The 16,009-nt window shown below is 37.3% G+C and overlaps 3 protein-coding genes and 1 long non-coding RNA gene across 4 annotated transcripts in view; 3 read left to right on the top strand and 1 right to left on the bottom strand.

The window, feature by feature from the left end:
* The window catches only part of LOC143913567 (uncharacterized), a 781,442-nt gene that overhangs the window by 126,973 nt on the left and 638,460 nt on the right, over positions 1 to 16,009 (top strand). The gene's annotated exons all lie outside the window — the stretch shown is intronic.
* Positions 1 to 16,009, top strand: part of LOC143913589 (uncharacterized) — a 459,558-nt gene that overhangs the window by 7,315 nt on the left and 436,234 nt on the right. The window lies entirely within an intron of this gene.
* LOC143913495 (uncharacterized) lies at positions 195 to 6,078 on the bottom strand. The gene is made up of 3 exons (XM_077433333.1): positions 5,744 to 6,078; positions 5,434 to 5,667; positions 195 to 4,814 (listed from the first exon to the last, which is right to left on the bottom strand). Exons 1-3 carry the CDS (start codon positions 5,855 to 5,857, stop codon positions 3,339 to 3,341), a joined length of 1,824 nt encoding a protein of 607 aa, XP_077289459.1. The 5' UTR covers positions 5,858 to 6,078; the 3' UTR covers positions 195 to 3,338.
* LOC143913521 (uncharacterized) lies at positions 10,656 to 14,491 on the top strand. Its single transcript, XM_077433367.1, has 4 exons — positions 10,656 to 11,269; positions 11,345 to 11,578; positions 11,688 to 14,277; positions 14,356 to 14,491. Exons 1-3 carry the CDS (start codon positions 11,156 to 11,158, stop codon positions 12,948 to 12,950), a joined length of 1,611 nt encoding a protein of 536 aa, XP_077289493.1. The 5' UTR covers positions 10,656 to 11,155; the 3' UTR covers positions 12,951 to 14,277; positions 14,356 to 14,491.

The following is a 16,009-nucleotide window of genomic DNA, read 5'->3' as shown; positions in this document are numbered from 1 at the left end:
TTTGCCTCTTATTTAAGTCTTATTTCATCAATATTTTCACAAAAAAAACATCTTAGCAGCGGGTCTACCTCACGTAGGGTTGCCAGATGATAATTTGATAAAGGAGGGCAGATGGGTCTAAAAAGGAGGATTTTCTGTAAAAAGGGAGGACATTCAGAAATTAAACGAATTTTTTATATTATTTTAATCATATTTAGCTGAGCTGCCAATTTTGGAAAGAAGTTCTTGGTTTTTTAACAAATAATTATAAAAATCTTCACATCTTCACTTCTGAGTGCACACTTAGTCAATTCCTCTCTTTGCTCCACTGAGTATTAATCAGTGAAAAAACTCTTTCCACGTTTGCGTTATGTGCGCTTATACAAAAATAAAACTCGCAGATCTTGAGCAGTTCTGAGAAACATTCAATGTTTTTAACACTTTTGAAGTAGATTGTCCAATGCTCGTGCAACTTCAAATCATAATATGCTTCATCTTCATCTGATTTTGATTTAAGAAATGAAATCAAGTTACAAAATTGATCGTGTAGCTTAACATCGTCAATCTCTACACCCTTTTTCGCCTCCCGCCAGTCCCGCCCGATGTTTAGCAAAAAGGAGGACTTACAGTAGGTAAGGGAGGACAAAACATGGAAAAGGAGGACATGTCCTCCTTTTGGATACCATCTGGCAAACCTAACCTCACGGGACCGAAAGTGAAAAGCCCGAAAAAGCAAATATCGGAAGGCAAAGATCTTAAGTCGAAAGATCAAAAAAAAAAAAGGGTGCATGGTAAACGGTACTATGTATATATAATATATATGAGTGGCATGTGGTGAAATTATCTCTCTTTTTACTTATTGTCAAACAGCCTTGTTTAATGTGCGCGCGCAGGATACGGGAGGAAAAGCCTGTTCCTCTTGTTCCTGTTGTATCCTGCTTGCGCAAATTAAGTGAGGATGTACGACGGGGGGGAGAGAGACTTTTACCGCACGCCACTGATATATATATACTAACTGTTTTTCATTGTATTCATGGTAAACGAACATTTTCGACTTTTTAACATTCGGTGCGGTGACGGTCACCCCTTAGCAGCCAACACCTATTTATTTAAGGATCAGGTTAGGTTAGGGTTGGACTTATTCAGTCTCACTGTCACACGCGAGAACTGAGACAGTGAGACCGCATACTAAAGTGGCACCAAAATCTCATTTCGAAATTATGTTATTTATTATATAATTGCCTTAATCTGTCTGTGTGTGTGAGCGTGTAAGTAACGCTCTCTGCAGTATAATAATTGTTTCGATTCGACATACGTCACAGTTTAAACACTGCCAACATAATGCAGAAATATAATGAATCATATGTTACCACAATGTACATATGGGTAATTGGACTATTCGTCACATTGGGGTGGTCACAAAGACAATTTTTGCCATGAAAATCGCGAATACACAATATTTGGCACTCAAGTTCTCGTTACTATGATAGTTATCGTTAGTATGATGGACTTTTCGGCTGCCAGATGTTCCGTTATAGAGATTTTAGTGACTTTGTGACGAGTAATTTGTGACCAGTAATCACCGAACCGTACATATGTTACTATTACTGGGTGATTTTGATGATGCATACACTTACTAGTCAGTGTATACTGATTTGAGCTTTACACTCTTACTGTAAGCTTATACAGCAGATAGAATTTTGTTAATTATTGTCTATTTCGTATCAATCCAATAATCGGCTCCATTCTTAAGCATAAAATTCATTGAAAAAGTAATGTCGAACCAGCTTATCTGTCAAACTTTGATCAGAAAATTGACTGGTGTACAGCAGAAAGTGTATGAATTTCCTAGCTAGTGTATTCCTTGTCTAGTAAGAGTATCTGTGAAATCTAGCGTTGAAAAATCAAAACTCATGTATGCATTTGCGAGACTGGACGCTTTTACACATACATTTTACAGAGTTGGTAGCATTTTATAATATCAGCGAATTCGAGATGTTATAAATTCAAATTTGCGAGAGATGGTTGTATCAACAACTGAAATGTTAAAATTTTAGATTTTTGCGCCGATACGCAAGGCGCGTAAGAATTTTGAGAACTAAAAAAAATTATTCAAATAGACAAAAAAAAAAAACAATACAAAATAAATGAAAAATATGAAACTAACACAATGTAAATGTTTTGTAAATTTGTAAAATTATAGAAAGTTTTCAACTTTTGGTAAAATAAATTCGCCTGCATATTATTTTATTGCTTGGTATTTTGGTTATTACTGGCTTTAAATTTGTCCGCAAAACATCAATATTGAGATATTGGGCAATTTCATCTTCTATTTCTATTTGGAGCATTATATTCTAATCAAAGTTAGAGTATCGTTATTTGCACTAGTATTTTAAAATCGTTATTCTCATGTAAGTCGAACACGTGACGGTTTGAGATAATTTTTATGTATCGAAAAATTTATAACATTGTTCGAAATATTTTGGGCGCCTGTTTGTGCCAAAAACTCCGCACACGCCACGAGCTAGCTCTGTGTGATTTTTCATTAGTGAGATTTTTTCAAGCAGGTTTGGTAGTCTCTGTTTTATCCCACTATGAACAATCAAGTATACACCAAGGTCAAACTTTCAAATAAATATCACATTAACCCTTTGAATGCTGACCAACGCCAATCGGCGTTTTGCCAACAAGTCCATGGGCCTGGAAAACGCCGAAAGGCGTTGTATTTTGAGCATGTACAAACTACCCGTTAAGCCTTTCCAAGTAGCATTGAACATATTCCGTGTCATTCATTTTTCAACGGATATAAAGACTGGTTTACATTGGAATTTCTGAATTTATAACCATAGCAGAATTTCCCGATGGAAATCTCTAACTGCCGAGTATTTTAGATTGTGAACATTACATTTTAACGACAATGAAGAACATGGAACTAGTTTTCGAAAAATACATTTATTAATAGACTTATTTTGTTTATTTTATATTGTTACAAGATATATTAGAGTCTAAACCAAAAGAAATGTAATAATAATACAAGTGGATTTAGGCGTTATATTGTTGTCAAGTGACGATTCTCCATAGACATTCCTAAATAATTTTAGACATGGGATACATTTTTATAAGTAAATTGATTCAATTGTATTTCGTGCGTTGTAGCGTATATCGACAACAATTATTTATTCGTAAGGGCCCTTCTATTATTATTACACACCTTTATAAAAACTTGAAATCCTCGGCGTTAGTTATCTAGGGTTTGTTTTTGTATTAGCTACAATTTTTATTATACCTGCTTTCTATTGGATTTCTAAATAATTCTAGTTGGAAATGTGGCGGGCTTTTGACAGAAAAGACGTCAGCACTCAAGGTTTTTTTTCAGAATGGCGTCTCACATGTCTCGTGAGGGAAGATCTTTGAGTAAATGATTTCAAACAAATATCACACTTGTGTGGCTTAACCCCAGAGTGAGATACGGTGTGTACAACAAGATGAGATTTGGTGACGAATGATTTCGGACAAATATGACATTTGTGTAGCTTTACCCCAGTGTGAATACTCATATGTGCACTGAGTTCATATTTTCTAAGGAATGATTTCGAACAAACGTCACACTCGTGTGGCTTTATTCCAGTGTGATGTTTCATGTGCGAAACGAAGTTAGATCTGCGTGAGAACGTTTTGGAACAAATTTCACATTTGAACGGATTCACTTCACAATGCATAATCATGTGTTGACCGAGGTCAGATTTGTATGTGAATAGTTTTGAACAAACATCACATTCGAAAGGTTTCTCACCCGAGTGGTATCTCACATGTCTCCTGAGTGTAGATTTTCGAGTAAACGATTTTGAACAATCGTCACACTTATGCGGCTTCATCCCACTATGAATACTCCTGTGCGTGACCAGGTAAGAATTGCAAGCAAATGATTTTGAGCAAATGTTACATTGGAACGGTTTGTTTCCGGAGTGTTGTCTCATATGGACTGTGAGGTAAGATTTTGTACTGAATGATTTTGAACAAACGTCACATTTGTGTGGATTCGCCCCAGTATGAATGTTCATGTGTGCTTTCAGATGTCGTTTCCAAATAAACGATTTTGAACAAATGTCACATTTATGTGGCTTCACCCCGCTATGAATCGTCATATGTTTAACAAGGATGGATTTTGTCAGGAATGATTTTGTACAAATATCACACACGAACAGTTTTTCCCCAGGGTGGATTTGCATGTGATTCCTAAGGGCGAATTTGAACGTGAATGATCTTAAACAAATATCACATTGATGTGGTTTTATCCCACTATGAATCATCTTATGTTTATCGAGGTAAGATTTCGTCTTGAATGATTTTGAGCAAGTATCGCATTTGAACGGTTTTTCTCCAGAGTGGTGTATCATATGTTGCATTAGGTTACATTTTACAGCAAATGATTTCAAACAAATCTCACACTTGTGCGGCTTTAGCCCGCTATGATATTTCATGTGTGAAACGAGGCTCGATTTGTATACCAATGATTTTGAACAAATATCACATTTGTATGGCTTTTCCCCAGTATGACTACGCATGTGTGCTCTGAGGTATTTTTTCTTATTATATGCCTTTGGACAAATTTCACAGTTATGCGTCTTTCTTTGAGTACGGGATGATTTCTGTATCACAAGAGTGGGTTTACGAGCATGTGATTTGTCTTGGTAATTAATTTCATGGCCCAATTCAGAACGTGTATAGCACGACTTATCTAAAGCTTTTCGTGATGGTAATTCTTCGGCTGGAAAGTCAGTGATGTCTATTATTTTTGACATGTTATTGTCCGAAGTAATTTTTCCTCCACGTGTCTAAAACAAAACAAACCAAACCAAACATTGTACAATTTGATAAATGTAACATTTTTAAAGTCTGATTAGACGTTAATTTAATTATATTACTTAGATTAACCGTTTGCCCGTGGCCGTCTTCTATGGTAGCTTTAGTCTGTAGCGCAGCTGTCTTCCATAGAATTTCTGAACTTTGCACGGGATTTTGAGGCTTATATGCGCCTATTTCAACTGTTTTAAGGTTCAAAATTGGTTGAATATATTGCTGAGATTTGAATGCCATCTATTCAATTTGCTTAAAATGAATATATACCAGTCAAAATTAGTTTTTTGTGGAACCATACTGAAACCTCGTTTATGTGACGTCACGTCTTCATACAATTATGAAGAATGATTATTTGACAATTAATCCAAAACTACGAGATATATTATGTATTTTATTGTTTAAAATAATACTTTATGTGTTGATTAACATATCTGGTTACTTGAGTAAATATTAAAATCTGTATTTAAGGTCGAAAACTCGATTGCCAAATTCGCGAAAAAGGTGCTGCCGCGTACAGGGCTTGTTCGCTATATTTATTGCCGCGGGCAAAGGGTTAAACGAATTTTGCTTGGAATCGTTTACTCCATCACTTACCTCGCCATCGTCTGGCCGACTGGAAGTATTTGGTGACGAATTAGTAGTCGCCTCATCCTCCCATGATAAATCATCCAGCAAAACTTCCTCCGGCTTGACATTCAAAGACTCGTCTGATCTCACCCTCGACCTTTCGTCATTCCGAAGACAAGCGTTTCGGAAGCTGTCGAGCAATTCCAGGTTGTTGACACACGAACGGCATATCACATCTGGCAGCTCGTCACCTTTAATAACCTGCAAATGAGTGAGGAATTGACGGTTACGAGGACTAATGAATTAACAACAATAGCGATGGTTGAGTGTAACTAGCCCGCAGACGACAGCAGGCCCAGATGCGTTGCACCAAATATGATGGATGAGGGTCGCCATAGATGGAGACGAGAGCCTCAGCTGGAGCAGAGATGAGGCAAAGTCTACACTCCATCAGGATAACATACACGGACAACCAAACGAAACCAACTGAACGTTGTCGCTAGGGTTGCCAGCTATTCTTGGGATAAATGTTAACCAAAACAAAATTGAAATACGGTAATTGGACTATTCGTCACATTGGGGTGTTCACAAAGACAATTTTTGCCATGAAAATCGCGAATAAACAATATTCGGCACTTGAGTTCTCGTTACTATGATAGTTATCGTTAGTGTGATGGACTTTTCGGCTGCCAGATGTTCCGTTAAAGAGATTTTAGTGACTTTGTGACGAGTAATTTGTGACCAGTAATCACCGAACCTTGAAATACACCCAATCCACGATTTGCGCAGTATTAATTTTTGGTAAACAGATTATTCCGCAAAAAGCAATCTCGCGCAAGTCACTAAAATCTCGATTCCAGAACATCTGGCACGCGGCTTTCGTTAGTACAATACGTGATTGATGTAGTTTTTGAGTGCCACATGTTCTATGATCTATATTTTAGTGATATACGCGAGACCGCCTTTTGCGGAATAATCACCGAATCCTAATTTTTACGCACGCTTACTTTGGCGCTATCACGCAAAATGTTACAGTATACTCTCGATCAGGGGCGGCTCGTGACATTATAAACAGGTGATGAAAAAAAAAGAACTATTTATATATATGTATGTATATATTTTGAGTACAGTGAGGTTGAACGAAGAAAATACTAATTGTACGAATAATAAAAAAAATATATTGCGAAATTAAACAAAAATAATGTTTATTTACATATGAACATTGAATGAACAAAACTATCATTTTAAAAACATGTAAATATGTTTGAAATGTTGAAAAACGTTATCGGTGTCGTGTATTTTTCGAATATAAACGAACGGGGCACACGTACTCTGCCCCAAAGAGAGCTTTACACAGCGAACTTTAGTTCACTTTTAAGCGACCTTCTGAATACGGCAATTCGGCTCTTTTCTCTTCACCTCCACTGACCGACCAAATAGACCACTTGCTAGGCTTTTTTTCCTATGTAACGCGGTGTAACGGCGTTCCGGCACCTTTTTTCTCGGCATTTTTTGTTTCAAACGAATATTCTATATATAATTTTCACATTGTAACGCTACCTCTTATTCGTCGGCCCTTCAGTTAGCAACAATGTCAATGGCTAGGTTGGCATCTTACCCCCTCGTCTTCCCGGACGTAGCTTCCCGGGCGCGCGTAAGCAGAAGTGCTTTTCTTCGTCCCAGACGGCCAGACCATCACCTGAGGCAGTCGTGAGATCACATCTCCTGCCCCAGCTCTCTTCATCCAACTTTCAACAGACACAGACGTGTCTCTCTGCATCCCGAGAGCCGAGGATCACCGGTGGTTGAGCCCCAGTAGTAGCTGTAAAGTTCCTGGAGCTCCCGCCCTCTTTAGACGCAGCTGTTTACGGAACAACCAGAAGCCGTTTACGTAAAGGACCAACATTTTCCAATGCCAACATAGTACCGATGCTGACCCGGAGATAATTTTTTTGTGGATATTAGACATACAGAAGAATTAAAAAATAAAATAATTATGTCTTACAGAAACTTTATTTTTATATTTTTTTTTCACTTTGCGCACATTTAATTAGCGACTTCTGTTCCGGGGCTTTTAAAAATGTGTAAAAAATTTTCGCAATTCATATTAAAATTAATCTGAAATGCCAGTTCGAACTTAACTAAATTTAAGCACATTCTATTTCTGTTATATAGAATGTAACAGAAATGAATTACATCATAAATGAATTACATTATAGAAAAAATGCGTTCAACAAATGCATTGCTGATTGGGATGGACAAAACTTTCTATTTCTTTCTACAAAAATACTATTTTTTAAAAAATTTTCACCCAAATCCGCTCCATGCTTGAAAGTTATAATTAATACGCAGATTATGAATTTGGTGTTTGATAATATTAATTTCGTCATATAATCGATATTCATTAATTTGTATTTTCAAAACAGAGGCAATTTTCAGAACTTCGTCGTATTTCATATAATTTTTCTTCATGTTTAATGCAGCTAAATATTTATAACAACTATTTTCAAAATCATAATATTTGTGTATGTAACTATTGGCACGTTCATATACCAATACAGACCAGTAGTACAGACAATTCTAAGAGAAAATGTCTAATGAAATATGAAAACAAGGTTATTATTTAATTGTGAAAAAATCCACAAAAAAAACATTTTTGACTTTTAAAATTCGCTAGACAATTATAAGTATTTTAAAACATTAAAAATCACAATCAATAGAAAAAAACATCTGACTATTGATTTCAATACTCACTTTGAGCACATCAATACTAGATTTTGTGTTAAAGACCGCAAAAGCCAAAAAACTATACAAATCGCGCGGTTTTTTGAACGCTCATATCTCGAAAACGATCACTAACCAACAAAAATCATTATCATATTCGAATTCAGTGGGTCAAACTTAGTAAAAATTGGGTAGTCTCCGCACTGGTCACTCAAAAACGTGATTTTTTGTTGCTCAGTGTTATCAGTGAACGACTCTGATTTCAGATCAGTCAAAATTGGTTCGGTGATCATTGGTCACAAAGCGCTCCCCCAAAAGTCACTAAAATCTCTATAACATCTGGCAACTGCAAAGTCCATCATACTAACGATAACTATCATACTAACGAAAACTCGAGTGCCAAATATTCTACATTTGCGGTTTTCATATTGTCTTTGTGACCACCGAAATGTGCCTAATAATCCAATTACCGTCAAAATTATCGAGATTGAATTTTCATATAATAATAATAATAATAATAATAGCTTTTATTCCAGACGATGGGGAGAATAGTGCAATCCCCAACGCCTATATAAATAATATATAGATAATAAAAAGAGTATTGAAAAATAGTAAACAAAAAATAACTAAATAAATACATAAGTAAATATTTATATAAATATTCGGTCCTGACTCGTGGGGGAGGAACTACCCTGTTCCCCCGAGACCCACATGACTAATAATAAATAATAATAATAATAATAATTTAATGTCTATTCAAGGCGGTGGGTGGAGTAGTTCCATCCATCGAACATACAAAGAAGAATGTGTACGGACGCCAGGGATTCTCAATCGAGACGCCACTTGCGTCGGTTTGTGAGATAGCTCGTGGTAAGCGTGGGCGGGGCTGGTTTCCTTACGGTGTCTTCCTTCTTCGTCGGTGGTCTGGTCTCTGCTTCTGGCTGCTCTGCTCTCGTACCGTGTGCGTAGGTGTGAGTGTGATACGGGAGAGTGGCGGGATATTATATGTAATAAAAAACAGGTCGTAAAGCTGTATATGATGAATATATTTGCAAGTTGAATTTATATAGAGCAAACAGAGAAAACAAGCGTGTCTGAATTTTCTGCCTTCTGGACGAAGACAGACCAGGCTTCCTCACTTCTCACCGGACGTATACTGAAGGTGTACTCCCAGTATCGTCTGCCGAACAGGCCGAGCTGAACGGGACTCGGTGTCGAGGACGCGGGCCACGTAAGCACCCAATGTTTACGCGGCGACCGTTGGCGAACAACTAGTGTGTGCTGACGAGGGTGGCCAGCACCAAAAAACATCGGCCAAATCGTGGGTCGTAAGGCCACGAAAGCCGACCATCAGACAAGTAGTCTGAACAGAATGCAAATGAGAAGATGCAGCAGCAAGAAGACAATTAGGCGATAAAAGTATACGAAGACGTAGAGAGGCCGCTCTCATCCTGAGAATGGCTTCAAAGTGAGGCACATGCCCTTCCACAAACATTTGCGACGCGCTCCAGCTCCTAGGTAGCCCGAAAAGAGGACGGTAGCAGTTGTTGTATTGTACCTTTATCTTCCTCATCGTCTCCCACTTGTATCTGGTCCGTAATTCACCATCGCTAACGAAACCCTTCAGTTGCACGTACGTTTTGCTGTGTATTATATACATTATTAATTTCCGCGGACTTTCATAATGTCGCTTCTCTTCCCCGAAAGAGTACTGCCACATAGTTGAAAGCAATGACGGCAAAATCCTCAAATTATATGCAGCCATTACCAACATTGACGAGTGTAAGGATTGGATCCTCAAATTTTCCAGTTTAAACTCTAATCAAGGGATTATACGCACATGTCGAAAAAACAAGAAGGTTCAAAGTAACAGGTAAGACCATCTCAATATTGTTTCAAATAAAATACCGACTTCAACTTTCCCACTTGTATCTGGTCCGTAATTCACCAGTATAGAGGCAAGTACAATAGGACATAAATAATTGTCTCAACCTCTACACTGCAGTGGTAAAACCGTCTTGCCAGCATATTAACATTTACACAAATAGCTCTTCTTTGTCTTTCGATGTCACGGTCATCAGAGAGATCCTCCGTCAGCAGGTGTTCCAGATACTTGACTTCCCTAACGATATGATCACATCGATACGTCGGATATATAAATAATACATTGATAAATTACAAATGTAAATCAACTCCATTAGAATTGACCTATCAGTCAGCGTAATAATTAGAGGTAGGATAGCCAAGGTGCCGCTCATTGTTCCATTGTTGTAAATCCTTTGTAAAAAAGGTTCGGCAAACCTATAACAATGCATTTACAACATTTGAACAATACGCGGCACCCTCTGGGTCCGGGCTTTAGTAATAATTAACCTTCAGCCAATTGACTAATTTCCTAACGCATGCGCGCTTTATTACATACCTCCTTTGCATTTCACATGGTTTTCGTGTTAGTGGTAATTTTTTATATCTCTTATCTCTTATGTGTTCATGCGTTGTTGTTAATTTTGTACTTGGTTATGTGCAGTGTGGTTTTTTTATTACAACAGTGATGTGCGATGTTCATGAACAACCGTCTCGTTCTCCGACGTATTCGTTGGGGGGGTGGTGGTTTCATGTTGAGGGCTTTAAGGGTCAAATTCCTTGACCTTTAAAGCGGGCTTAGATAATTGACATAAGAAAAATGGTAAACGGATTATTCCGCCAAAAGCGATCTCACGCAAGTCACTAAAAACTCGATCACGGATAATCTGGCACTCGAGTTCTTGTTAGTACTAGCTTTCGATTGATGGAGTTTTTGGTGCTAGATGTTCCGGGATCGAGATTTTAGTGACTTGCGCGAGATCACTTTTTGCGTAATAATCACTGAACCAAGAAAAATACGTAAATCGAAAAACTCGTGCTTCGGAAACCTGCTATTCGAGCTACTCGCTTCGACCAACTTGTATTTAGCGAATTTACCTAAAATCCAGCACCAATTCCATGTCTCTCTCCAGGGGTTTGTGATTCTTCCGCTTAAGTAACGATGGAGTGCAGGCTTTGTCTCAGCTCTGCTGCAGCAGGATCTTTCGTCTCCATCCATGACGACCCTCATCCACCGCGTTTGGCGCAACGTATTTGGACCTGCTGTCGGCTGCAGGTTTGTCACGTTTCACTTCAACCATTGCTATTGCTAATTCGCTAATCCTCGTAATCGTCAATTTCTCATTTGCAGGTTAGGAAAGGTGATCATCTGCCGGATATGATATGCCTTTCTTGTGTCCACAATCTGGAATTGCTCGACAGCTTTCGAAACGCATGTTTTCGGAGTGACACAACTTCGCGGGTGGAATTACACAAGATTTTGAAAGTCAAGCCGGAGGAAGTTTTCCTGGAAGATTTAATATGGGAAGAGGAGTTGGATGCTGATTTGCCACCCAGCATATCAAATTCACCAGACGTTGGCGAGGTAAGTTAATGGGATTCGAGTGACTTGGAACGATTCTAATCGATAAAATAAATTCATAACTTAAAATGTTACACATGTTAATTTGAATAACGTTCGGTGTACTTTTTAGACCCCCGGACGAAAATTTTCTTCGGGAGATAATATGGCAGCAATAATAGATACCAGTAGATACATTCTACCGGAAGAATTACCATTTCGAAAAGCTTTAGATAAGATGTGCTCTACACTTTCTGAATCGGAACATAAAATAGATTTACAAAACAATTCATTCATATCAACACCTCAGCTCACTGCACACATGAGAACTCATAATGGGGCAAAGCCACACGTATGTGACATTTGTTCAAAATCTTTCCGTCGAAAGTGTGATCTCAGCGTACATATGAATATTCATATTGGGGTAAAGCCACACAAATGTGACATTTGTTCAAAATCATTCCTTAGAAAATCAGAACTCACTGCACATATGGGTATTCATAGTGGGGTAAAACCATACAAATGTGACATTTGTTCAAAATCATACCGTAGAAAGCGTGATCTCAGCGAACATATGGGTATTCATAGTGTGGTAAAGCCACACAAATGTAACATTTGTTCAAAATCATTCCGTAGAAAGTATGAACTGAGCGTACATATGAATATTCACACTGGGGTAAAGCCACACAAATGTGACGCTTGTTCAAAATCATTCCTTAGAAAATCAGCACTCACTACACATATGGGTATTCATAGTGTGGTAAAGCCACACAAATGTAATATTTGTTCAAAATCATTCCATATAAAGCATGAATTCAGCATACATATGAATATTCATACTGGAGTAAAGCCACACAAATGTGACGCTTGTTCAAAATCATTCCATAGAAAAACAGAACTCAATGCACATATGGGTATTCATAGTGGAGTAAAGCCACACAAATGTGACATCTGTTCAAGATCATTCCTTACAAAGGATTGCCTTCGTAAACACATGGACATTCATAGTGGGGTAAAGCCACACAAATGTGACATTTGTTCAAAATCATTCCTTAGAAAATCGCAACTCAGCGTACATATGAATATTCATACTGGGGTAAAGCCACACAAATGTGACAGCTGTTCAAAATCATTCCTTAGAAAATCAGAACTCACTGCACATATGAGTACTCATAGTGGGGTAAAGCCACACAAATGTGACATTTGTTCAAAGTCATTCCTTAGAAAATATGAACTCGGGGCACATATGAGGATTCATGGTGCGGTAAAGCCATACAAATGTGACATTTGTTCAAAATCATTCCTTAGAAAATTTGAACTCTGCGTACACATGAATGTTCATACTAGGGTAGGAGTGCCATACGTTCCGATACACCGGGACATGTCCCGTTTTTGAGATCTAGTGTCCCTGTTTGAGAGTCATTTGTCCTGGTCGATTTAAAATTTAAGCATATTAAAAAAATTATTTTCCGATAATATTGTACGTACATAATATCTAATATTGATACGCTTCTCTATGAAGTACCTGAATGGGAACATGTTGATAAAACTATTGCATATTTAAGTGAAAGAGGTATATTGTTTACGGATTCAATTTATGAGGAAGTAATGTATATGAAGTCATTTATTGAAAATAAAAACGTGAAGAATGGAAAACGAAAGATGTGCATTAAAAATGGTTACACTATTTCATAAAGACTGAAGAGACCGAAGGTGGTGCTAATCTACTGAAAATTTGCCGATACTTGTTCGCCATACCACCGCACAATGCGTATGTTCAACGTGTGTTCTCATTAATTAAAACTCAGTGGACAGATGAGCACAATTTGATTTCTATTGACACTGTGAAAATCATATTTCAATATGTTTTAAATTATAAACTGTCATGCATTGAATTCTATATATAATTATATAAAAGGGGAAAAAGAGCTGCTCCAAACAACGGAAACATCGGAAAAGTATGATTGGGCAAAGAAGAGCGATGATAATGAAGTCACCGAGGTCAGGGAAGAGTGAAGGCGATAGAAGAATGGATGAAATAAAATGTTTAGGTAAGGTTAGATTTGGTTTTTTTAAATTGAACCGCCGATTAATCTATATTAATTTATTTTAGATTTGGTACAGACGTATTGTGTTACAAGATGGTGCAATTTTGTCCCCGTCAGTGGTCATTATGGCAGCCCTATACTAGGGTAAAGTTACACAAATGTAACATTTGTTTGAAATCGTTCCTTTCAAGAAGTCACGTCAGTTCACATATGAATGTGTGTACTGGGGTAAAGCCACCCGAATGTGACATTTGTTGAAAATCATTCTGTTGAAAACGAGAACTCAATACACATATGAGTACTCATTGGGGGGGTAAAGTAGGGTTGTCAGATTTCATGCAAGTCAAACGGGGACGCATCGAAACGCATAGGACACACGTTTGTTCTAAGACTTAGTCCCCTCACCTCATCGCTAACGAAACCCTTCAGTTGCACGTACGTTTTGTTGTGTATTATATACATTATTAATTTCCTCGGAATTTCATAATGTCGCTTCTCTTCCCCGAAAGAGTACTGCCACATAGTTGAAAGCAATGACGGCAAAATCCTCAAATTATATGCAGCCATTACCAACATTGACGAGTGTAAGGATTGGATCCTCAAATTTTCCAGTGTAAACTCTACTCAAGGGATTATACGCACATGTCGAAAAAACAAGAAGGTTCAAAGTAACAGGTAAGACCATCTCAATATTGTTTCAAATAAAATACCGACTTCAACTTTTGGTATCAACATTTTATTGAATACTTTTAGCATATCGTATGTATGTCACCACAGTTTTCACAAAAAGTCAAAAGATTCTATGGGGCGCTTATGGAGTGAAACGACGGATATGTTAAGGCACTATCTGATGGGCGGGAAGAAAGTAAAGTAGCGACAGACAACTTATAAAAATATTCAAGAATTATTCACGCTCTACAAAATCCGCAGAAGCACTAGGATATTTACAACCAGTGTCTTCGCTTAAAAATGACTTTTTGAATTATTTTAATAATTTCAAAACCCCAATGGAGGCCTACGTTCACCATAAAATAGTTATGGATTTGCGGATCCAAGAGAAGGCAGATCTGGCGAATGCCAGATTGTTCCCAAAGTGCCGAACCGTCCAGCATTGGTACCAATCTTGGTCAAAGATGAACTTTGGGACAAGCCGACTTACTGGGGCAGCTTTGATTGAGGTGTTTTTAATATTTTATTTCTTATTACTTGCTGCTCGTGAAAATAACACTTATCAAAATATGTAATTATTTTTTTTATGTTTTCAGAGGTTGAAAGATGATGCGAAAATGGCAGCTTATGCAGAGAAGGGTGTCATCATCAAAACACAGGTAGAGCCTTTTTCCATCGTTGTCATAACTCCATTGATGAGAAGGGCTCACAATTTGCCGTGTGCTAAAGAAATTGTCATTGTAGATATCACGGCATCTTGTGACACACAAAGACACAGCATCACCTGTGTCTTAACCATGAGTCCTGGTGGTTCTACTTCTCTGGCCATTCTCATCTCCGAAGGGCAAACAGCAGAGGAATATACTGCATTATTTTCTCGAGTTTGGCTTCGGTGGATTAGGCTCTCCCTACTATTTTATGACGGATGTCAGTAATGCAGAACGAACATCTCTAAATGACGGTTTTCCCAATGCAAAATTGGGCAATCGGTATGGAGTTGCCTTTGTGACTCAAAGCACAACATTTTAAAAGAGGCCAGACCAATTTTATTTAATTTATTCAGAAAAATTTATTCTGCAAATAATGAAACTCAGACTTTTGAAGCCTTAGATATGGCAACAAAAGATGTTGTTACGTTGAAATATTTTCGTGAGCAAAATCTAAGTATTCGTCTATAGTCCTTACACATTATTTTACGTATTTACTGTCTAAATTTATGGTTTTGTTCTCTATTATTTTAATAAAACACAAAAGTAGCCTCAACAATGTACAACAGCCTTAGAAATGCCGGGAATTGCGAAAAACAAACCCTAGCATCCTTGAAGCTGAGCAACACACAGAATCAATATGATTGGAGAACCTGAGGTCACTCAATCATATACCAATCACTGGCTAGATCATATACCAATATACATACGTATATTGGTACATATATGATCTAGCCAGTTTCAATCTTAGAACTGATACTAAAATGATGGCTTTGTGTTATCACCGAACAAAATATTGCTGTTACTACGTGAATACGACATTAATATCTCTATATTAAAAAAATCTATTTTATTTTCTACATTAAACATACAATCACATTTAAAAATGTTGTGTCTAACAGAGACTCCAAGATCAATAATAATACGTATATGCATAATGTTGTCTATCCATTAGATCTTATATAAAATAATTTTATTTATTTATTTATTTAATAGGAAAATCTAGTTTTTTTTTTTTTCAAATTTACAAA

This window comes from Arctopsyche grandis, chromosome 6 (genome assembly GCF_051622035.1).
Source record: "Arctopsyche grandis isolate Sample6627 chromosome 6, ASM5162203v2, whole genome shotgun sequence".
Lineage (NCBI taxonomy): Eukaryota > Metazoa > Arthropoda > Insecta > Trichoptera > Hydropsychidae > Arctopsyche > Arctopsyche grandis.
This window is presented reverse-complemented; position numbering and strand designations above follow the sequence as displayed.

What these genes read in the sequence shown, in the direction of transcription:
- LOC143913495 (XM_077433333.1), bottom strand. Translation starts at nt 5,857, where the DNA reads ATGGAGTGTAGACTTTGCCTCATCTCTGCTCCAGCTGAGGCTCTCGTC. An exon ending in GGGCCTGCTGTCGTCTGCGG is followed by an intron (nt 5,668 to 5,743) that starts GCTAGTTACACT and finishes ACTCATTTGCAG; the next exon opens with GTTATTAAAGGTGACGAGCT. An exon ending in GTCGGCCAGACGATGGCGAG is followed by an intron (nt 4,815 to 5,433) that starts GTAAGTGATGGA and finishes GTTTTGTTTTAG; the next exon opens with ACACGTGGAGGAAAAATTAC.
- LOC143913521 (XM_077433367.1), top strand. Translation starts at nt 11,156, where the DNA reads ATGGAGTGCAGGCTTTGTCTCAGCTCTGCTGCAGCAGGATCTTTCGTC. An exon ending in GGACCTGCTGTCGGCTGCAG is followed by an intron (nt 11,270 to 11,344) that starts GTTTGTCACGTT and finishes TCTCATTTGCAG; the next exon opens with GTTAGGAAAGGTGATCATCT. An exon ending in ATTCACCAGACGTTGGCGAG is followed by an intron (nt 11,579 to 11,687) that starts GTAAGTTAATGG and finishes TGTACTTTTTAG; the next exon opens with ACCCCCGGACGAAAATTTTC.